This window comes from Aquarana catesbeiana, linkage group LG04, assembly GCF_042186555.1.
Source record: "Aquarana catesbeiana isolate 2022-GZ linkage group LG04, ASM4218655v1, whole genome shotgun sequence".
Taxonomy (NCBI): domain Eukaryota; kingdom Metazoa; phylum Chordata; class Amphibia; order Anura; family Ranidae; genus Aquarana; species Aquarana catesbeiana.
The window spans coordinates 369,140,435-369,154,583 of record NC_133327.1 but is presented as its reverse complement, the minus strand read 5'-3'; the positions used below and the strand labels follow the sequence as shown (position 1 = coordinate 369,154,583).

At 40.5% G+C, this 14,149-nt stretch overlaps 1 protein-coding gene across 1 annotated transcript in view; it reads left to right on the top strand.

The window, feature by feature from the left end:
- CD164 (CD164 molecule) overlaps window positions 1–12,225 on the top strand; it is a 70,454-nt gene extending 58,229 nt beyond the window's left edge. The window contains exons 5-7 of the mRNA XM_073627055.1: window positions 1,289–1,360; window positions 2,375–2,431; window positions 6,919–12,225. Coding sequence (XP_073483156.1) covers window positions 1,289–1,360; window positions 2,375–2,431; window positions 6,919–7,076 — 287 coding nt within the window. The 3' untranslated portion in view covers window positions 7,077–12,225. The remainder of the gene's footprint in view (window positions 1–1,288; window positions 1,361–2,374; window positions 2,432–6,918) is intronic.
- The last annotated feature ends 1,924 nt before the right edge of the window (window positions 12,226–14,149 follow it).

Sequence of the window (14,149 nt, the reverse complement as noted above, 5' to 3'; positions counted from 1 at the left end):
AAGATGCACATTATGGTCATGGAGTGGCCTAGCCAGTCTCCAGATCTTAGAGGAAGTAAACTCTCCCAATCTGATGCTTCTTTTCATTTAGTCCATTATAATAAGTAATTATCAAACTATAGCCACTGTAATCCAGCCCAAATTTCATATTACTTACTGTTTAAAAAAAACTTTAAAAAACTTGTTTCCAGGATTACGGCAGAGCCATCTTAAGATCTTAAGTATTGTTTTCTGAGTCCACAGTAGAGTGTATTTCTGCCCTTACATTGATCACTTCCTGTACTGTTAACCAAGCCTCTTTCTCAATCCAACGTTTCTAAGGCAATCCTGCTTCCCTGCTCATAGCTGACTTGTTTTATTTCATAGTATTTACTTGTGCCGATTATCTAGTGTTTGCCTATGCCTTCAGCTAATAAGACTGCAGTAATGCTGTTCGATGCCCAGGTTTACACTCCATGTGATGTCACATGGGGTGTAGTAGAAAGCTCTGAGTGACTATGCAGTCTCGTGGGATTTCAGTGTTGTGCCGTAGGAAGTCCTGATAATAGATAGACAAGCACACGGAGTGTGCCGTAAATCAGGGGAGATCTGGGCACGCTCAGTGACGTCATTCTAAAGAACAAAAAGGATTACAACAATACTAAGCAAGTAAGGAGATATCTACAAGCAGTGTTCATTAGGGTTTTTTATGCTGATTTACATGGGATAAAGTTGTGGGGGAGAGTTTACAACCACTTTAATCCTATAGAAAATGTAGGGAGCTAAAACTTCGAGTTGCCAAGCAACAGCAAAGAAACCTTAAGGATTTAGAGTAGATGTGTAAAGATGAGTGGACCAAAATCCTTCCTGAGAAGTGTACAAACCTAGTAACCAACTACAAGAAACGTCTTACCTCTGTACTTGGTGGAGAAACCCTTGTTGGCAAGCACAGTCTCGTTTTGCTTGAAGATCAAATACTTATTTTACTCACTGAACTGCAATTCAATTTATAACATTTGTATTGGGGTATTTCAAGTTGTTTTTTTTGTTAATATTCTGTCTCTATCATTTAAAATACACCTATGATAAAAGTTATAGACCCTTTATTTCTTTGTAAGTGGGCAAACTTACAAAATCTGCAGGGGATCAAATAAGTTTTTTTCCCCACTGTATATATATCAAGAAATAAGGATTTGAGTGTAAAAAAAAAAAAAAAAAAAAAAAAACAGAAAAAATACATAGTACTGTATGCCTGCATAGTTTTGAAGTGTTTTTAATGGCAGCCTGTGTGTGACATTTCTCTTTGTAGCGGTCCCAACAACAAATACAACTGTTGTTCCCACATCACCTACTACTGCTAATGCATCTACTAGCACACATGGTAAGTTTCTGTAACCGCTCTTTTTATTAAAGATCACTTTTTATGAAGGTTTTTGTTTATTTTGGCGTGCAGATGAATGACTGTAATCCTGTGTTTCTCCACCCTCATCTATTATCCATGGCAATACTAGCAATATAGTCTTTTGCAATGTTTGATGTGGAGGGCCCAATGGTATTTCTCCACCTCAAAACATTCTTGTGACAGCAAACTTTTTTCACAACCTTGACAGTTGCCATATAGAGAGTGCCTAAAGCAGTGGTGGGCAACTTTCTTGATATGTTGGGCCTTAAATTTTTGAGACAGCAGACGCACAACAGGCTAATGACTTGATACAGGAGATGGTCAGAGGCTGCGGACATGATGCGGGCGATGGTCAGAGGCTGCGGACATGATGCGGGCGATGGTCAGAGGCTGCGGACATGATGCGGGCGATACCAGGAAGGGCAGGTATACTCAAAGGTGAGGGAGTGGGTGGGGGGTGGGGGGGTAGCAGGAGCCTATCAGTTTGCCCATTCAGACCAGAGTCTGTTTCAGACATAGCTCAGATATTATTGCTATTTAGATGGTAGTCTAAAAAGCAGTGTGTGCAGAAAGTATTGACAAAGCTTTTAGCACACTTCAAGCAGCGATTTGAAGCTATTGGACTACTCTATGGCTCTTGTCTGGAAATACTAAACATGTATCGTAAAGGTGAATTGCACCCAATAACATATTGCTAGGAGGTAAGTATTTCATGCAAAGTGGCTTTTTCCTTTTTGTGTTTACGCTGTGTGTATGCATGCATAGCTGCAGTGCAGGGTACACTCTTGGCTCTTTCCCAGCATCTCTAAGATGTAACTCCTGCATTATTAGTGGCTAAAGAGGAACCCAGTTGTAAAAGGGTGTGGGGGGGACAGAGAATGCATCACACATCCTGCACATTGTAGCCAAGGGCATGATTTTTACAAACTGTCTTTTTTAGATTTCTTTAATTCTCTAAGATAAATATATATGTATTATTTTCTTTTTATCCAGCCCCGACTGAAAACACCACTTTAGTTCCTGCATCAACCACTTCTAAAATCTCTACAAGTAAGTCTTAAAAATTATGTTTGCGGCTTCTTCCACGCTAGCAGTGTTTATCGATCCCTGAAAAACAGCTTGCAGTGCATGGCTTTTGAGAAAGAAAGCTTGCAGGTGGCCAGTAGCAACACTCTCTCTCATTCACTTACATTTGTCAGTTTGCAGGTGATGCAGCCTGTCAAACTTGGTATGTCGTGTGTACTTACCTAAGCGGCACCGTGTCCACTTGTAGGTGGGAAGTATAAACGCAGATCAACCACCTGTTTTTATCATCCCCTTGCCACCTGTGTGAAAGCTTTATTACTGCTTGTAGGTTTTCATTTTTTCTATGGGGGGGAGAGAGGTAGTGTGTCTGCATACATGCGTTTATGTATTATGGAGGCCATACACATGTCAATAAAAGATCGATTTTCTATGATCCAGCGGAAAAAATCAGGCAGATCACAAGTTAACCATCACTGATATAGATAATGTACTTATGTGAGTAATATAACCTGTTTCTTTTGGTATTATTTTTTTATAGTAAAAGAGGGGAACATAAAACTAGTGTAATATTTGACACTGTATTTCATAAACTAACACATCAATATCTGGTTGGCTGGATGTAGTAACAATTCTTAAGGCGCTTATAAGATATTTTGGTTCTAATTTTGCCCTTCATGTGCTTCATCTTTGAAAATAGTTGCTCACAAATAAACAGTGCCTTGAAAAAGTATTCATACCTTCCTTGAAATTTTCCACATTTTGTCATGTTACAACCAAAAACGTGGTCAGAGTTGATGGGAAGATGGATGAAGCCAAATACAGGACAATCTTGGAAGAAAACCTGTCTGCAAAAGACTTGAGACTGGAACAGAGGTTCACCTTCCAGCAGGACAACGACCCTAAATATACAGCCAGAGCTACAATCGAATGGTTCAGAACAAAGCATATTCATGTGTTAGAATGGCCCAGTCAAAGTCCAGACCTAAATCCAATTGAGAATCTGTGGCAAGACTTGAAAATTGCTGTTCAGATGCTCTCCATCCAATCTGACAGAGCTTGAGCTATTTTGCAAGGAAAAATGGGCAAAAATATCACTCTCTAGATGTGCAAAGCTGGTAGAGACATACCCAAAAAGACTTGCAGCTATAATTGCAGTGAAAGGTGGTTCTACAAAGTATTGACTCAGGGGGGCTGAATACAAATGCACACTTTTCACATATTTATTTGTAAAAAAATTTCGAAAAGAATTTATCATTTTCCTTCCACTTCACAATTATTTGCCACTTTGTGTTGGTCTATAACATAAAATCCCAATAAAATACATTTAGGTTTCTGGTTGTAACATGACAAAATGTGGAAAATTTCAAGGGGTGTGAATACTTTTTCAAGGCACTCTAGGTGCTCCTGGAAACTGATGACATGAATAGGGCGGGATTGTGAAGAGTGGGAGATTTTTCTTTGGGAAGATAAGTTATACAAGTCCAGTAAAGAGACCCTGTCAAATTTTTCTTCGGCCACATGTGTTCGTTAAGTGTAAATTCATTTATGCGAAATATTCAAAAATAATAAATCAACATCTTTAAACTCAATTTTTCCACAGTTCTTTTGGGCCAAGCTGACACAAAAGAACTATGTCCCTCACTAACGTGAGGCCGCTGGATGTGCGGTACAAACTGAACTAAATATCTGAGGCTGTATACTGCACTGTGTTCTGGCTGCGAGCGGAGACTTCCTGTCTTATACTCAGAACACAGGAGTGTCTACTGCAGTGGCACTCAGAGCAAGCAATGTATTCTAGCAATGTATACAAAGCTTCCTCTGATTGGCTGAGTCAGTCGAGCTGATGTTACAACCTCTGACTCGTAGGAAGCTTTGTATGCATTTCTTGCTCTGAGCGGCAGAGTGCCACTGTGGTAGACTTTTCTGTGTGTTGGGTATGAGACAGGAAGTCTCGGCTTGCACCCAGAACACAGTGTGGTATGCTGTATATAGCCTTAGTTACATACAGTGTATATAGCACATCCAGTGGCCTAACAGGTTAGTGAGGGACATTGTTCGTTTGGGCCAGCTTGACCCAAACAAACTATGTAAAGTCTGTGGAAAGATGGAGTAACTCTCTTTTAGGTTTACAATTTTGTGTTGGGCCACATTCATAGCCGTCTGGGGGCCACAGGTTGGACACCCCTGGCCTAAGGGATAAAACAAGAAACTGCATGATCTTAAAGTGGTATTAAACCCAAAAGCAAACCTATTTATCATACTGTAGCTTACCAATTCTTAGATGTGATCACTACATTCGTTTTTTCTGTTTACAGGCTTTTTTTTTTTTTTTCAATTCCATCTGTTGATCCTGCCAGTAAGACTGCTGTTTTTAAACAGAACAATCTCTTCTGCAGATGTAGCAGTTAGGGTTGAGACAAACCATTTACCACTGACAGGGGTGCTTGTAAAGATCAGCTCTTATTTATGTAAAACCTTTTATCATAAAACGGAAAGAAAAATGTTTGCTGTTACTGCTTATACAAGTGTTAGCTGGACATTTGCTTCAATTTGTTGGTGTATCTAAATCTGCTAGTCCATCTAATACTCCTCTCCCCCCAGAATGACAATGCAAGGTGCCCCCTGTGCTCCATTCATAGTGTAGACACTCTAATACAGGAGGTGTGTTACTGGCCAGGTCACCAGGTGAAACTAGAGGGAAAAATTGCTTAGAAAAACTATAGCAGTCATCGCATCTAGCTGCAATATATTAGATTATATTTATTTTGGGTTTAATACCGCTTTTAATATATCCAGCCTCAGGGAAAGTCTGGACATGACTGAAGCTTTTACATACGTGAAGGATGCGAATAAGCTTCAGGAAGGCAGTATTTGCAATGCAAAGCCAACATCAAGAGCACTGGGATATGACTGATCGTTTTCTGCTGTGTTTCTACTCTTTCTCTTCTCCTTGGTTCCTTTCATGTCTAATGGGGCGTACACACGGTCGGACTTTTCAGCTACAAAAGTCCGACAGCCTGTCCGACAGCCTGTCCGACAGCCTGTCCGACAGACTTTCGACGGACTTTCGACGGACTTGCGGCGGACTTTCTAACGAACAGACTTGCCTACACACGATCACACAAAAGTCCGTCGAATTCTTACGTGATGACGTACACCGGACTAAAATAAGGAAGTTGATAGCCAGTAGCCAATAGCTGCCCTAGCGTGGGTTTTTGTCCGTCAGACTAGCATACAGACGAGCGGATTTTTCGACCGGACTCGAGTCCGTCGGAAAGATTTGAAGCATGTTTCAAATCTAAAGTCCGTCGGATTTGAGGCTGAAAAAGTCAGTTGAAAGTCCGGAGAAGCCCACACACGATCGGATTACCAGCCAGCTTTAGTCCGTCAGCGTCCGTTGGACTTTTGTAGACGAAAAGTCCGACCGTGTGTACGCGGCATAAGGCTTTATGTACACATAGCCTAATATGACCGCTGGACGTGGGAAAATGCAAAAATCAGCCGGCGGTCAAAACGTTCCTATCGTGAATGTGGTTCTTCCGCATTCAGGAGAGGGAGGTTGAACCTCCCCTAAGCGCAGCAGCTTCTAAACAATCCTAAAAGCCTATGGGGTTGGTTTACTAAACCTGGAGAGTTCAAAATCTGGTGCAGCTGTGCACGATAGCCAATCGGCTTTTAACTTCAGCTTGTTTTAAGCAAAAAAACATGAAAGCTGATTTCTATGTAGAGCTGAACCAGATTTTTCAGGTCCTAACAAGTTTAGATGCTGCTAATGTACCTGAAGCCTAAGAAGGTTTTTTGAGTTTGTTTTTAACTGCAGATATACAGCAGAGTAAATTGTACAGTAAAACTTTCCAGAAATGCTGTAGTTTCTCCAAAAAAAAGTGTTAGCATGATAATTCTTAAATAGATGGGCACTTGTGTGGCATTTCATATATAGCTGAGATGCTGACCCGGGACACTTCAGTGTTGCTTTTGTTAAACAAAAAAATCGATTTACTGAAATAAAAAATATTTTCTTGTTTCTCCTTCACTCTCAGATTTTTGTCAAAATAAGCAAAACGTGAACTCGTAAATGGTGCTGCCTTGTACCTAATTACTGATGTTATTCTTGGCACATAACTTGGTGGCTTTTACTTTTTTTCAGTTATCTAGCATTGTGACTATGCTGCTGGTTTTACGGCTACTTTATTGCTATCCCTGTGCCCCTCAAAGAAGGCTCAAAGTCAACTGTGTGCTGTTTCGTAATGGCACAAAAATAATGTTTTTCTATTTTTATAAAAAATTTAAATATATGAATCTGCAGCTGGTTGCCCACCAGTGATAGTTACTGCAGGGACAAGATGCTCCACTGTATGGACATCCATGATATGTGTGTGGTTGATAATGTGTTTTTTATTTTTTTTATTATCGTTTTGCCCATGTTATATAGTATGGCAACTGCAGTTTCTAACGCCTTCTTCTTTTGTTTTTGTTTTTTTTTGTTTTTTTTGTTTTCTTTGCTTCTGTAGCCACTACAATTGTGCCGACATCGTCCCCTTCAAAAAAGAACACCTTTGATGCTGCTAGCTTCATTGGTGGAATAGTCCTCGTTTTGGGCATCCAAGCAGTTGTATTTTTCTTGTACAAGTTCTGCAAAGCCAAAGACAGGAATTACCATACCCTTTAAAACCTCTCGCTTTGAACTGTTGGCCAACATCGCTCTAACCAAATGTTAAACTTGAAGATTTCTCATGGACCTGTTGAAGAAAGAGGCCTTTTTTTATCTCTGCAAATTAAACTGAACCATGTTTGTGACCTCACCGTCAAGAAGAAATTTACTACAACTCTGCAATGCTGTGAACTGCATGCTTCAATCACGTCTGCTTCCTAGAATATCTAAAACTGCTTTATAATTATTTTTTTTTTTTTTAATACTGTATTAGAGGGTAACAAATATTTCCATGAGTAAATCTATGAAGTACAATAGTGACATCTACATTAGAGTAAAATTCTGGAGAATGTGATAGAGTACATAAGCATTAGGTGAGTGATGTAAGAGGCAGTATAGTCTCTAGCTAGTACATACCATATGGGTTAGTTGAAGTATATTTTTATTTTCCCTTTAAACTCTAATGTGACTTTTACCAGAAGTTGATTATAAAATGGAAATCAATTGTTGATTTCCAAAGCAAACTATTTCTTATAGTTTAAGTGCACCTTATTTCTAAGTGAAGGTGAAATTTAGAAGATTTGTGCCTTACAGACATACTGAAAGTATAACCCATTATTTACCATTGCTTTGATTTTCCTAGTAATTCTAATTTTTATAAACTTTTTTTTTTCTATTGTGAGTATACCCAAATTAAATAAATAATCGCCTCTACAGTGTGCTTATTCTTGATGACTACAGGATTCAAGTGAACTGCAAAACAATTGATTGGATTGTATTCCCTGAATGGAATGGTTAAACCAAAAATAGAGGATATGTTCCTGCATTTGGAGGATTTCAAATGTTCAATATAAAGGAGCATATTCAAACTTGCACATTGTGAATTCATTTAGAGCCTCCTGCTATCTCTTGGTTGTCTTTCAATAGTGAGTGTTTAGGGTTTAAATATGTGATCTAACTAGTTTGTAGGTGTAGCAATAGATGGAGCAAGCTTGTATTGGAACTCCTTCCCTTTGTGTTTCCTGTTTTTGGTACAGTGCCAAGACTTCTAGTTTAAAAATATGGTGTATTATAGGATAACGGATTTCTATAGACTAGTTCATCAATGATGTGCACTTATAGCAATGCTGTTAACACAGTTTAGCGTACTAATAATAATAATTAAAGTAAGGGAACCAGCACCTGTGCTCCCCAATTGTTCTATTTATATAAAATGATGTGCCAAAGGCGGGTCCTTATTTGAGTTGGCAGACTTGGCAGTAGACAACTCCAGAACACAAGTAATAGAAATGAGGATGTCGATGGCAGACACAGCATTTCCATGTTAAACATCCTGGATGACTGTTCACCAGTTTGTGGTTTCATTTTTTCAGCCATACATGTTAGATTTCTATGTAATAAAATGCGCTACTTCTGTATGTGTGTGCTCGCTTAGTGCCTTAGAAGGTCTGATGTGGAACACATGTGCGTCTTACACAATAGTGATGGGTATCTGTTCATATAGCAGAGTACTGCATCTCTTATGTGTGGATTCACTGTTCAGGTCCATGCACACTGGCTTATAAAAAATATTTAAAAAATGCTGCTCTTTGGGGAGTTTAGCGTTTTGCCTGTAGAATCAACTAATATCATCTTATGTCTCCATGCACATTGGGATGTTTGGAGGCATATTTTACAGTAGAAGTTCAGGCTAAAACTAAAATCTCTAAATCTACTTGCATCCACAATCTAAGTTTAACCTATCTAGCCCTGTAAAGAAGAAATCGCTATACATACCTTTTCTTGAAGTCCGGTCCCACACTGTGCTGTCAGCAGTGGCTTCTCTGTGTGGGATCTTGCAGAAGAGGCAGCCGACAACGGAAGCCCAATAGTAACTCTATGGGTAACGTCACTTCCCAGGCATTTCCTAGCTATTGTTGTCCATCTCCTGCACACAGCTTCCGCTACTGGAGACCGGATCGGAGCGGCTTCAGAAAAGGTCTGTATAGCGATTTTTGCTTTACAGGGTTAGATGGGTTAGTCTTAGATTGTGGATGCAAGTAGATTTAGAGATATTAGTTTTAGGGTGAACTTCCATTTTAAGCTCAGCATTTAGAGACAGAAAAAACCCTTCCTCCTGTTATGTGTTTTTTGAGAGCGGTTCTGTGGCAGAAAAAAGCTAAATGCTGCAAAACGCTCCTAAATGCTAGTACTGGCTTTTTTTTTTTTTTTTTTTTTAAGCCAGAGTACATTGACCCTTCATATGGTACTTTTGTTTTTTAAAGACTTTGTTCTATCTCTTTTTGGTGTGTAAAGGGGAAATAGATTTCTCTAATTACAGCTACACTTCCAATGGTGAAAAAGACTAATGATTGAAGAGCATTGCCTTAAGAATTCTATGCTGTACCCAAGTGCACATGACATTTTATAAACTTGCTGCATGAACCAAGCGTTGCTCTCGGGCCGTATGTAATCACTTGCTTACGGACTGTTCCTGTAATCTGCATTTTCTCTAGTGATCTTCTGTCTGAAGAGAAGCTGACAATTGCAATTTTTTTTCCTTGCTTTTATTGCAGAACAAACTCTATCTGGGCTTTACTTGTGTATACAAGTCTTTTATGTGTCCCACTTGTAGTGACTCTTCCTGTTTCAGAAAAACTGCATGCGATACCATACTTTATTGTAAGTCTTTACACCTTCTACCATGATATGTAAACTATTGAACACTTCTGAGTCATTTGGTATATAGGGTTTTATAACCTTGTGGTGGGAAATAACTCCTTCGTAATTGTTTAGGTTCTACCCCACAAAAACCCTGTTAAAAATGTTAGAGATTCTAAATGAATGAGAAATTGAAAAATGTTTGACTCTGTTACAGCTTTGGTAGATCTTGGTGCTAGAGGGTGCTTTTGATGCCAAATAGCTACTTGATGAGAAAATGGAAACTTTAATGAGCTCAATTACTGCTAAGAGTTAAAATTTAGGGGGTTTAAATTGGAGGTTACAAATTAACAATTGGTTTTAAGTCTTTGGGTTAGGATTCGAATGGGGTTGATAGGTTAAGTGTAAATTTTCTCTAATGTGTATTTTTCACCGATTAGGACGGTTGCCATTGACGCCAATTGCCGCTGATTTGACATGTCAAATCGCATGTCAAAAAGCTCCAGTGTGAACCAGGGCTTAAACTATGGGTGTTTTGTCAAAGCTTAATTGAACAAGTTGAAGTTAGAAGCTAGCTACCATGCACAGCTGTACCAGATTTTGTGCACTCCGGTTTAAGTAAATAAACCCCAATGTATAGTTCTATTGTATTGAGCATCGTAACAGTGGGTATACTACATGCAGATAAAGGTATTGAAATGCATCATAATATGAATATTGAAATCTACTGTAGAATTGGCCTTCTTAAAGCACTATACCGTTTCTAATCTATTAAATCTTGTAACGTGCATTGAACTGCCAGGTAAAGCAGTCTCATTATGTAGGCAAGGCAAACTGCCTTGAGTCTTATGAGGGCAGTACACACCACTGTGCTGCAGATGGGTGCCCTGAACAAAAGTAGGACATGCTCTACTTTTTGTTTTTCATTTCAATGTGTTGCGAAGCCTTACGCTGCATCACCACATGCTGTGGTGCATGACGTTTGTGACATTTTAATAAAGTTGAAAATAAAAAGGAAAAAAGTAAACAATGTGATTGCATCATATAAAACAAATCTGTATTGCTCCCTTTACAGCGCACCACAGCATCCTCAGTGTAATATGGCTGCTGGTGTGAACAAGCCCTTGGTAAGAAAAAAAATTGTAAGTGTTGGGTTAAGGGAAGGGAGTTAAGGTTAAGTATATTTTTAATAGGATAGGTTAAGGGTTACATTTAGGGGATAGATTTAGGTTTAGGTGTGGGTACAGATAAGTGTTGGGGTTAGATTAGTGGTAAAATTGAGGATAGAGGTCAGATATTGGGAAAATGCTATTTTTAACTTGTGTTTGGTGCCAAAAGCCTTTCTCTGAGAACTTCCAGCACAAGAAACAAACATGGCGCTGTTTCTGTAATGGTTGTAATGCTGGTAAAAGTGCTGGATACAGCAACACTACTGCATTGCCTTTATAGATCTTGCTTTCATAATAAGATCATAGCCCGGTACATTGGGAATTTTCATGCTGTCAGTCTTCACTGTGCTTGGCATGACAAATAAAATCGTGTGACCAAATTAAGCATTGACATTTCACAAATAGTACATGACTGAATTCTTTATCACTTGATGCTAGTGTTTGGTGGAATTTAGGACCAGACGCTGTAACCTCTGGGTGTAAGCTAGCACAATAAATGATCTTTTTGCACATAGCTACTGTAATGTGTAGTGTTGGCTCAAACTGACCTCCATTGTGCTAACCTCCATGCATTGAGCATGAGAATTTAAGGACTTTTTGCTGTGTATTGCCATTGAACAGTATGCAACCTTTTATTTTTTTTTGTTCATGTCCCTTTGATTTGACAACCTTGTAAATACTGCATATAGTCTACTAAATCCATTTTGTAACAAATATTGAAAGTCTATTTAAAATCTCTACTTTGTGTATATTTGGCATAAAGTCTCACTGTGTAGTTTTCTTGCGCAAATCTTGTCTGCTACTGCCACACAGCAGCAGCTTTGCCTGCCTACCATATGAGCCTCTTAGTTTGGCCTCCCCATAAGCAGCCCAAGACCTACCAAAGTATGCACGGCAGGCTGACAGTGCTGCTGCTAGTTGAGGAAATTGGTGTAGAGTTTTCAGGCCTCCAACAAGAAGTTATTAGCAGAATCTCCTGGTAAGCAACTGCAACTGGTTAAAAAATATTTGATCAATGAAAGTATATAAAGTGGGACATGATGCCAAACATACTTTAAAATAACTTTTAGGTTTTACCTACACTTTAATCAACAGGCAGTGTAACTTGAAGTAAATTTTCAGAAACGCCTAATAAAACGTATAATGCCAAAGTGATCCAACCATATTACAATGTAAATCTTGTGGAGGTATCATACCAGCATGTTCGTTGTGTAATTAACAAAGCTGTGATGAGCTTTTTGAGAATCTTTTTCATTCATTTTAGCTCTGTTACAGATACAAATGCCTTCAAAAATATCAACATCCTTATAATACTATCAGCTGGATAACTGCAAATAAAATTGACTTTGTTCTAAATACATATGGTGTCCTTGATCTGTTGACTTCATGACATAATGATGCTAAATTAATTAGCTTATGTTGACATTTAGATAGTTTAGGACACATGAGATCTCTCAACGCTGAGCAGGCGAATGGCTGGTCCACAGACACAGCCCACTCTCCTTTATGGACGGTCGGATGGAAATGGACCACCTGTCTGTTTACATCCGGCCATCTGGTCCGATCCTCTAGACCAGGAGTCTCCAAACCATGGCCTTCCAGTTGATCAGGAACTACAATTCCCATCATGCCTAGTCATTTCTGTGAATGTCAGTTTTACAATGCCTCATAGGATGTGTAGTTCCACAACAGCTAAAGGATTGTAGTTTGGAGATCCCTGGATGGGGAATGTCTGTTTTCAGCGGGCAGGATTGGATGGGATGTTGGCCGGTGTCCCGCAGCTCCATAGAGGACAATGGACTGACAAACTGACAGGCGGATCAGACCATCCATTGCCCCCTATGGAATGACGGGTGTCAACTGACATTTTAGAACTTACACAATAGAATTTTCCTCATATTTTCAGATCACTACAATGAAAAATACTGTATTCTCATAACTGTATGGGTTGATAATAGTGTGCAGTATATAGTTTTCTCAAGTCATCTTTCAGGACGGTACCCTGAGAAATGACTGGTCCCACCTGACAGGAAACGCAATCAATAAAGGTTAAAACCCCCGCCCCTCTCTGTGCTCCTCGGTTCTTGATTGTGTTTCCCCACAACGAAACCATTCGTTTTTGTTTTTTTTCTAAAAGACCCAAAGCTGTGGGCTGGTGATCTCCCCCTGGGAGCCGGACCGCAGGCTTGTGAAGCTTTTGGGCCCGGTAGGGCTTGCCCTTCCTGGGGGGTGTCTCCCCATTTTCTCAGGGGGGGCAACAGATTTGGGAAGAGCCCTCCCTGAGAGCTGAAGGACCCTGGGTACAGTGAGGGACCATTTTCCTGTTCCTCCCCCCTTACCTGGCGGGCATCTGTTCAGCGGGGGGGTGGGCTTGTGTTTTCGGATCTTCCTCGGGGCGTCGGGTGCGACATACCCCCGACTCCTGGCACTCCTGTAGAGGGTCATGTGGGCAGCTGGCAGTGAGATGGCGCTATTTGGCTGGGCTGAGAGGTCTACTCTGCGCCGTCTTGGTGACAGAGGAATAACACGGCTTCCTCCCTAGTGCCGGAAATGACGTCGCCATGCCTCCCCTGGTCACTTTTGGTCTGGGGCTTCAGCAAAATGGCAGCGGCGTTCTGAGCTAGGAGCGGAGGTCTGACCGATGGTGGAGCAAGCGTCCACATCCTGCTATTACCTGATCATCAGCAAGGATTGGAAGACTGGTGACAAGATGGAAATAGAGGAGGCCCTCAGCGGCTGCAGCATTAGAGGAGACCACAGAGGGGTGAGCCGACCTAGCTGGCAGGGGTAATGATGGGGGAGGGTGACCCCCGACTCTTACTCCTGTGGGACATAGCAAGGAGGGCTTTGCTTTCTAACTTGCATATGTGTCTCTGTTAGGGGAGGACGGTACTGCCCTTGTGGTCGCCAGCCATCCTAAAGCCCCTTCCCGCTCTAAGAGTTGCAGATATTGTAATGATAAATTACCACAGGATCATTCTAAACCTTTTTGTTACAAGTGTACCACAAGCTAACGGGGAAGGAAACCTCTCAGGTTATGAAAGACTTTCTCTCTGTTTAGTCGGAGATGCTGTCAACCCTTAAAGCCTTCCAAACAACCCTCAAAGCTAGGGACCCTGAACCCCACTAGCAGAGAGGGTTCTTCCTCCCATGAGGGTCCCTCCTCTAACCGAGCAGAGGGTAGCAGACATAGACGTCCGGAACCCCTGAGACCTCTCCCCTCTCAGGATTTGGAGGGGGCTGAATCTCCCAATTAGAGTGGTTCTGATGAGGGCATTGAGG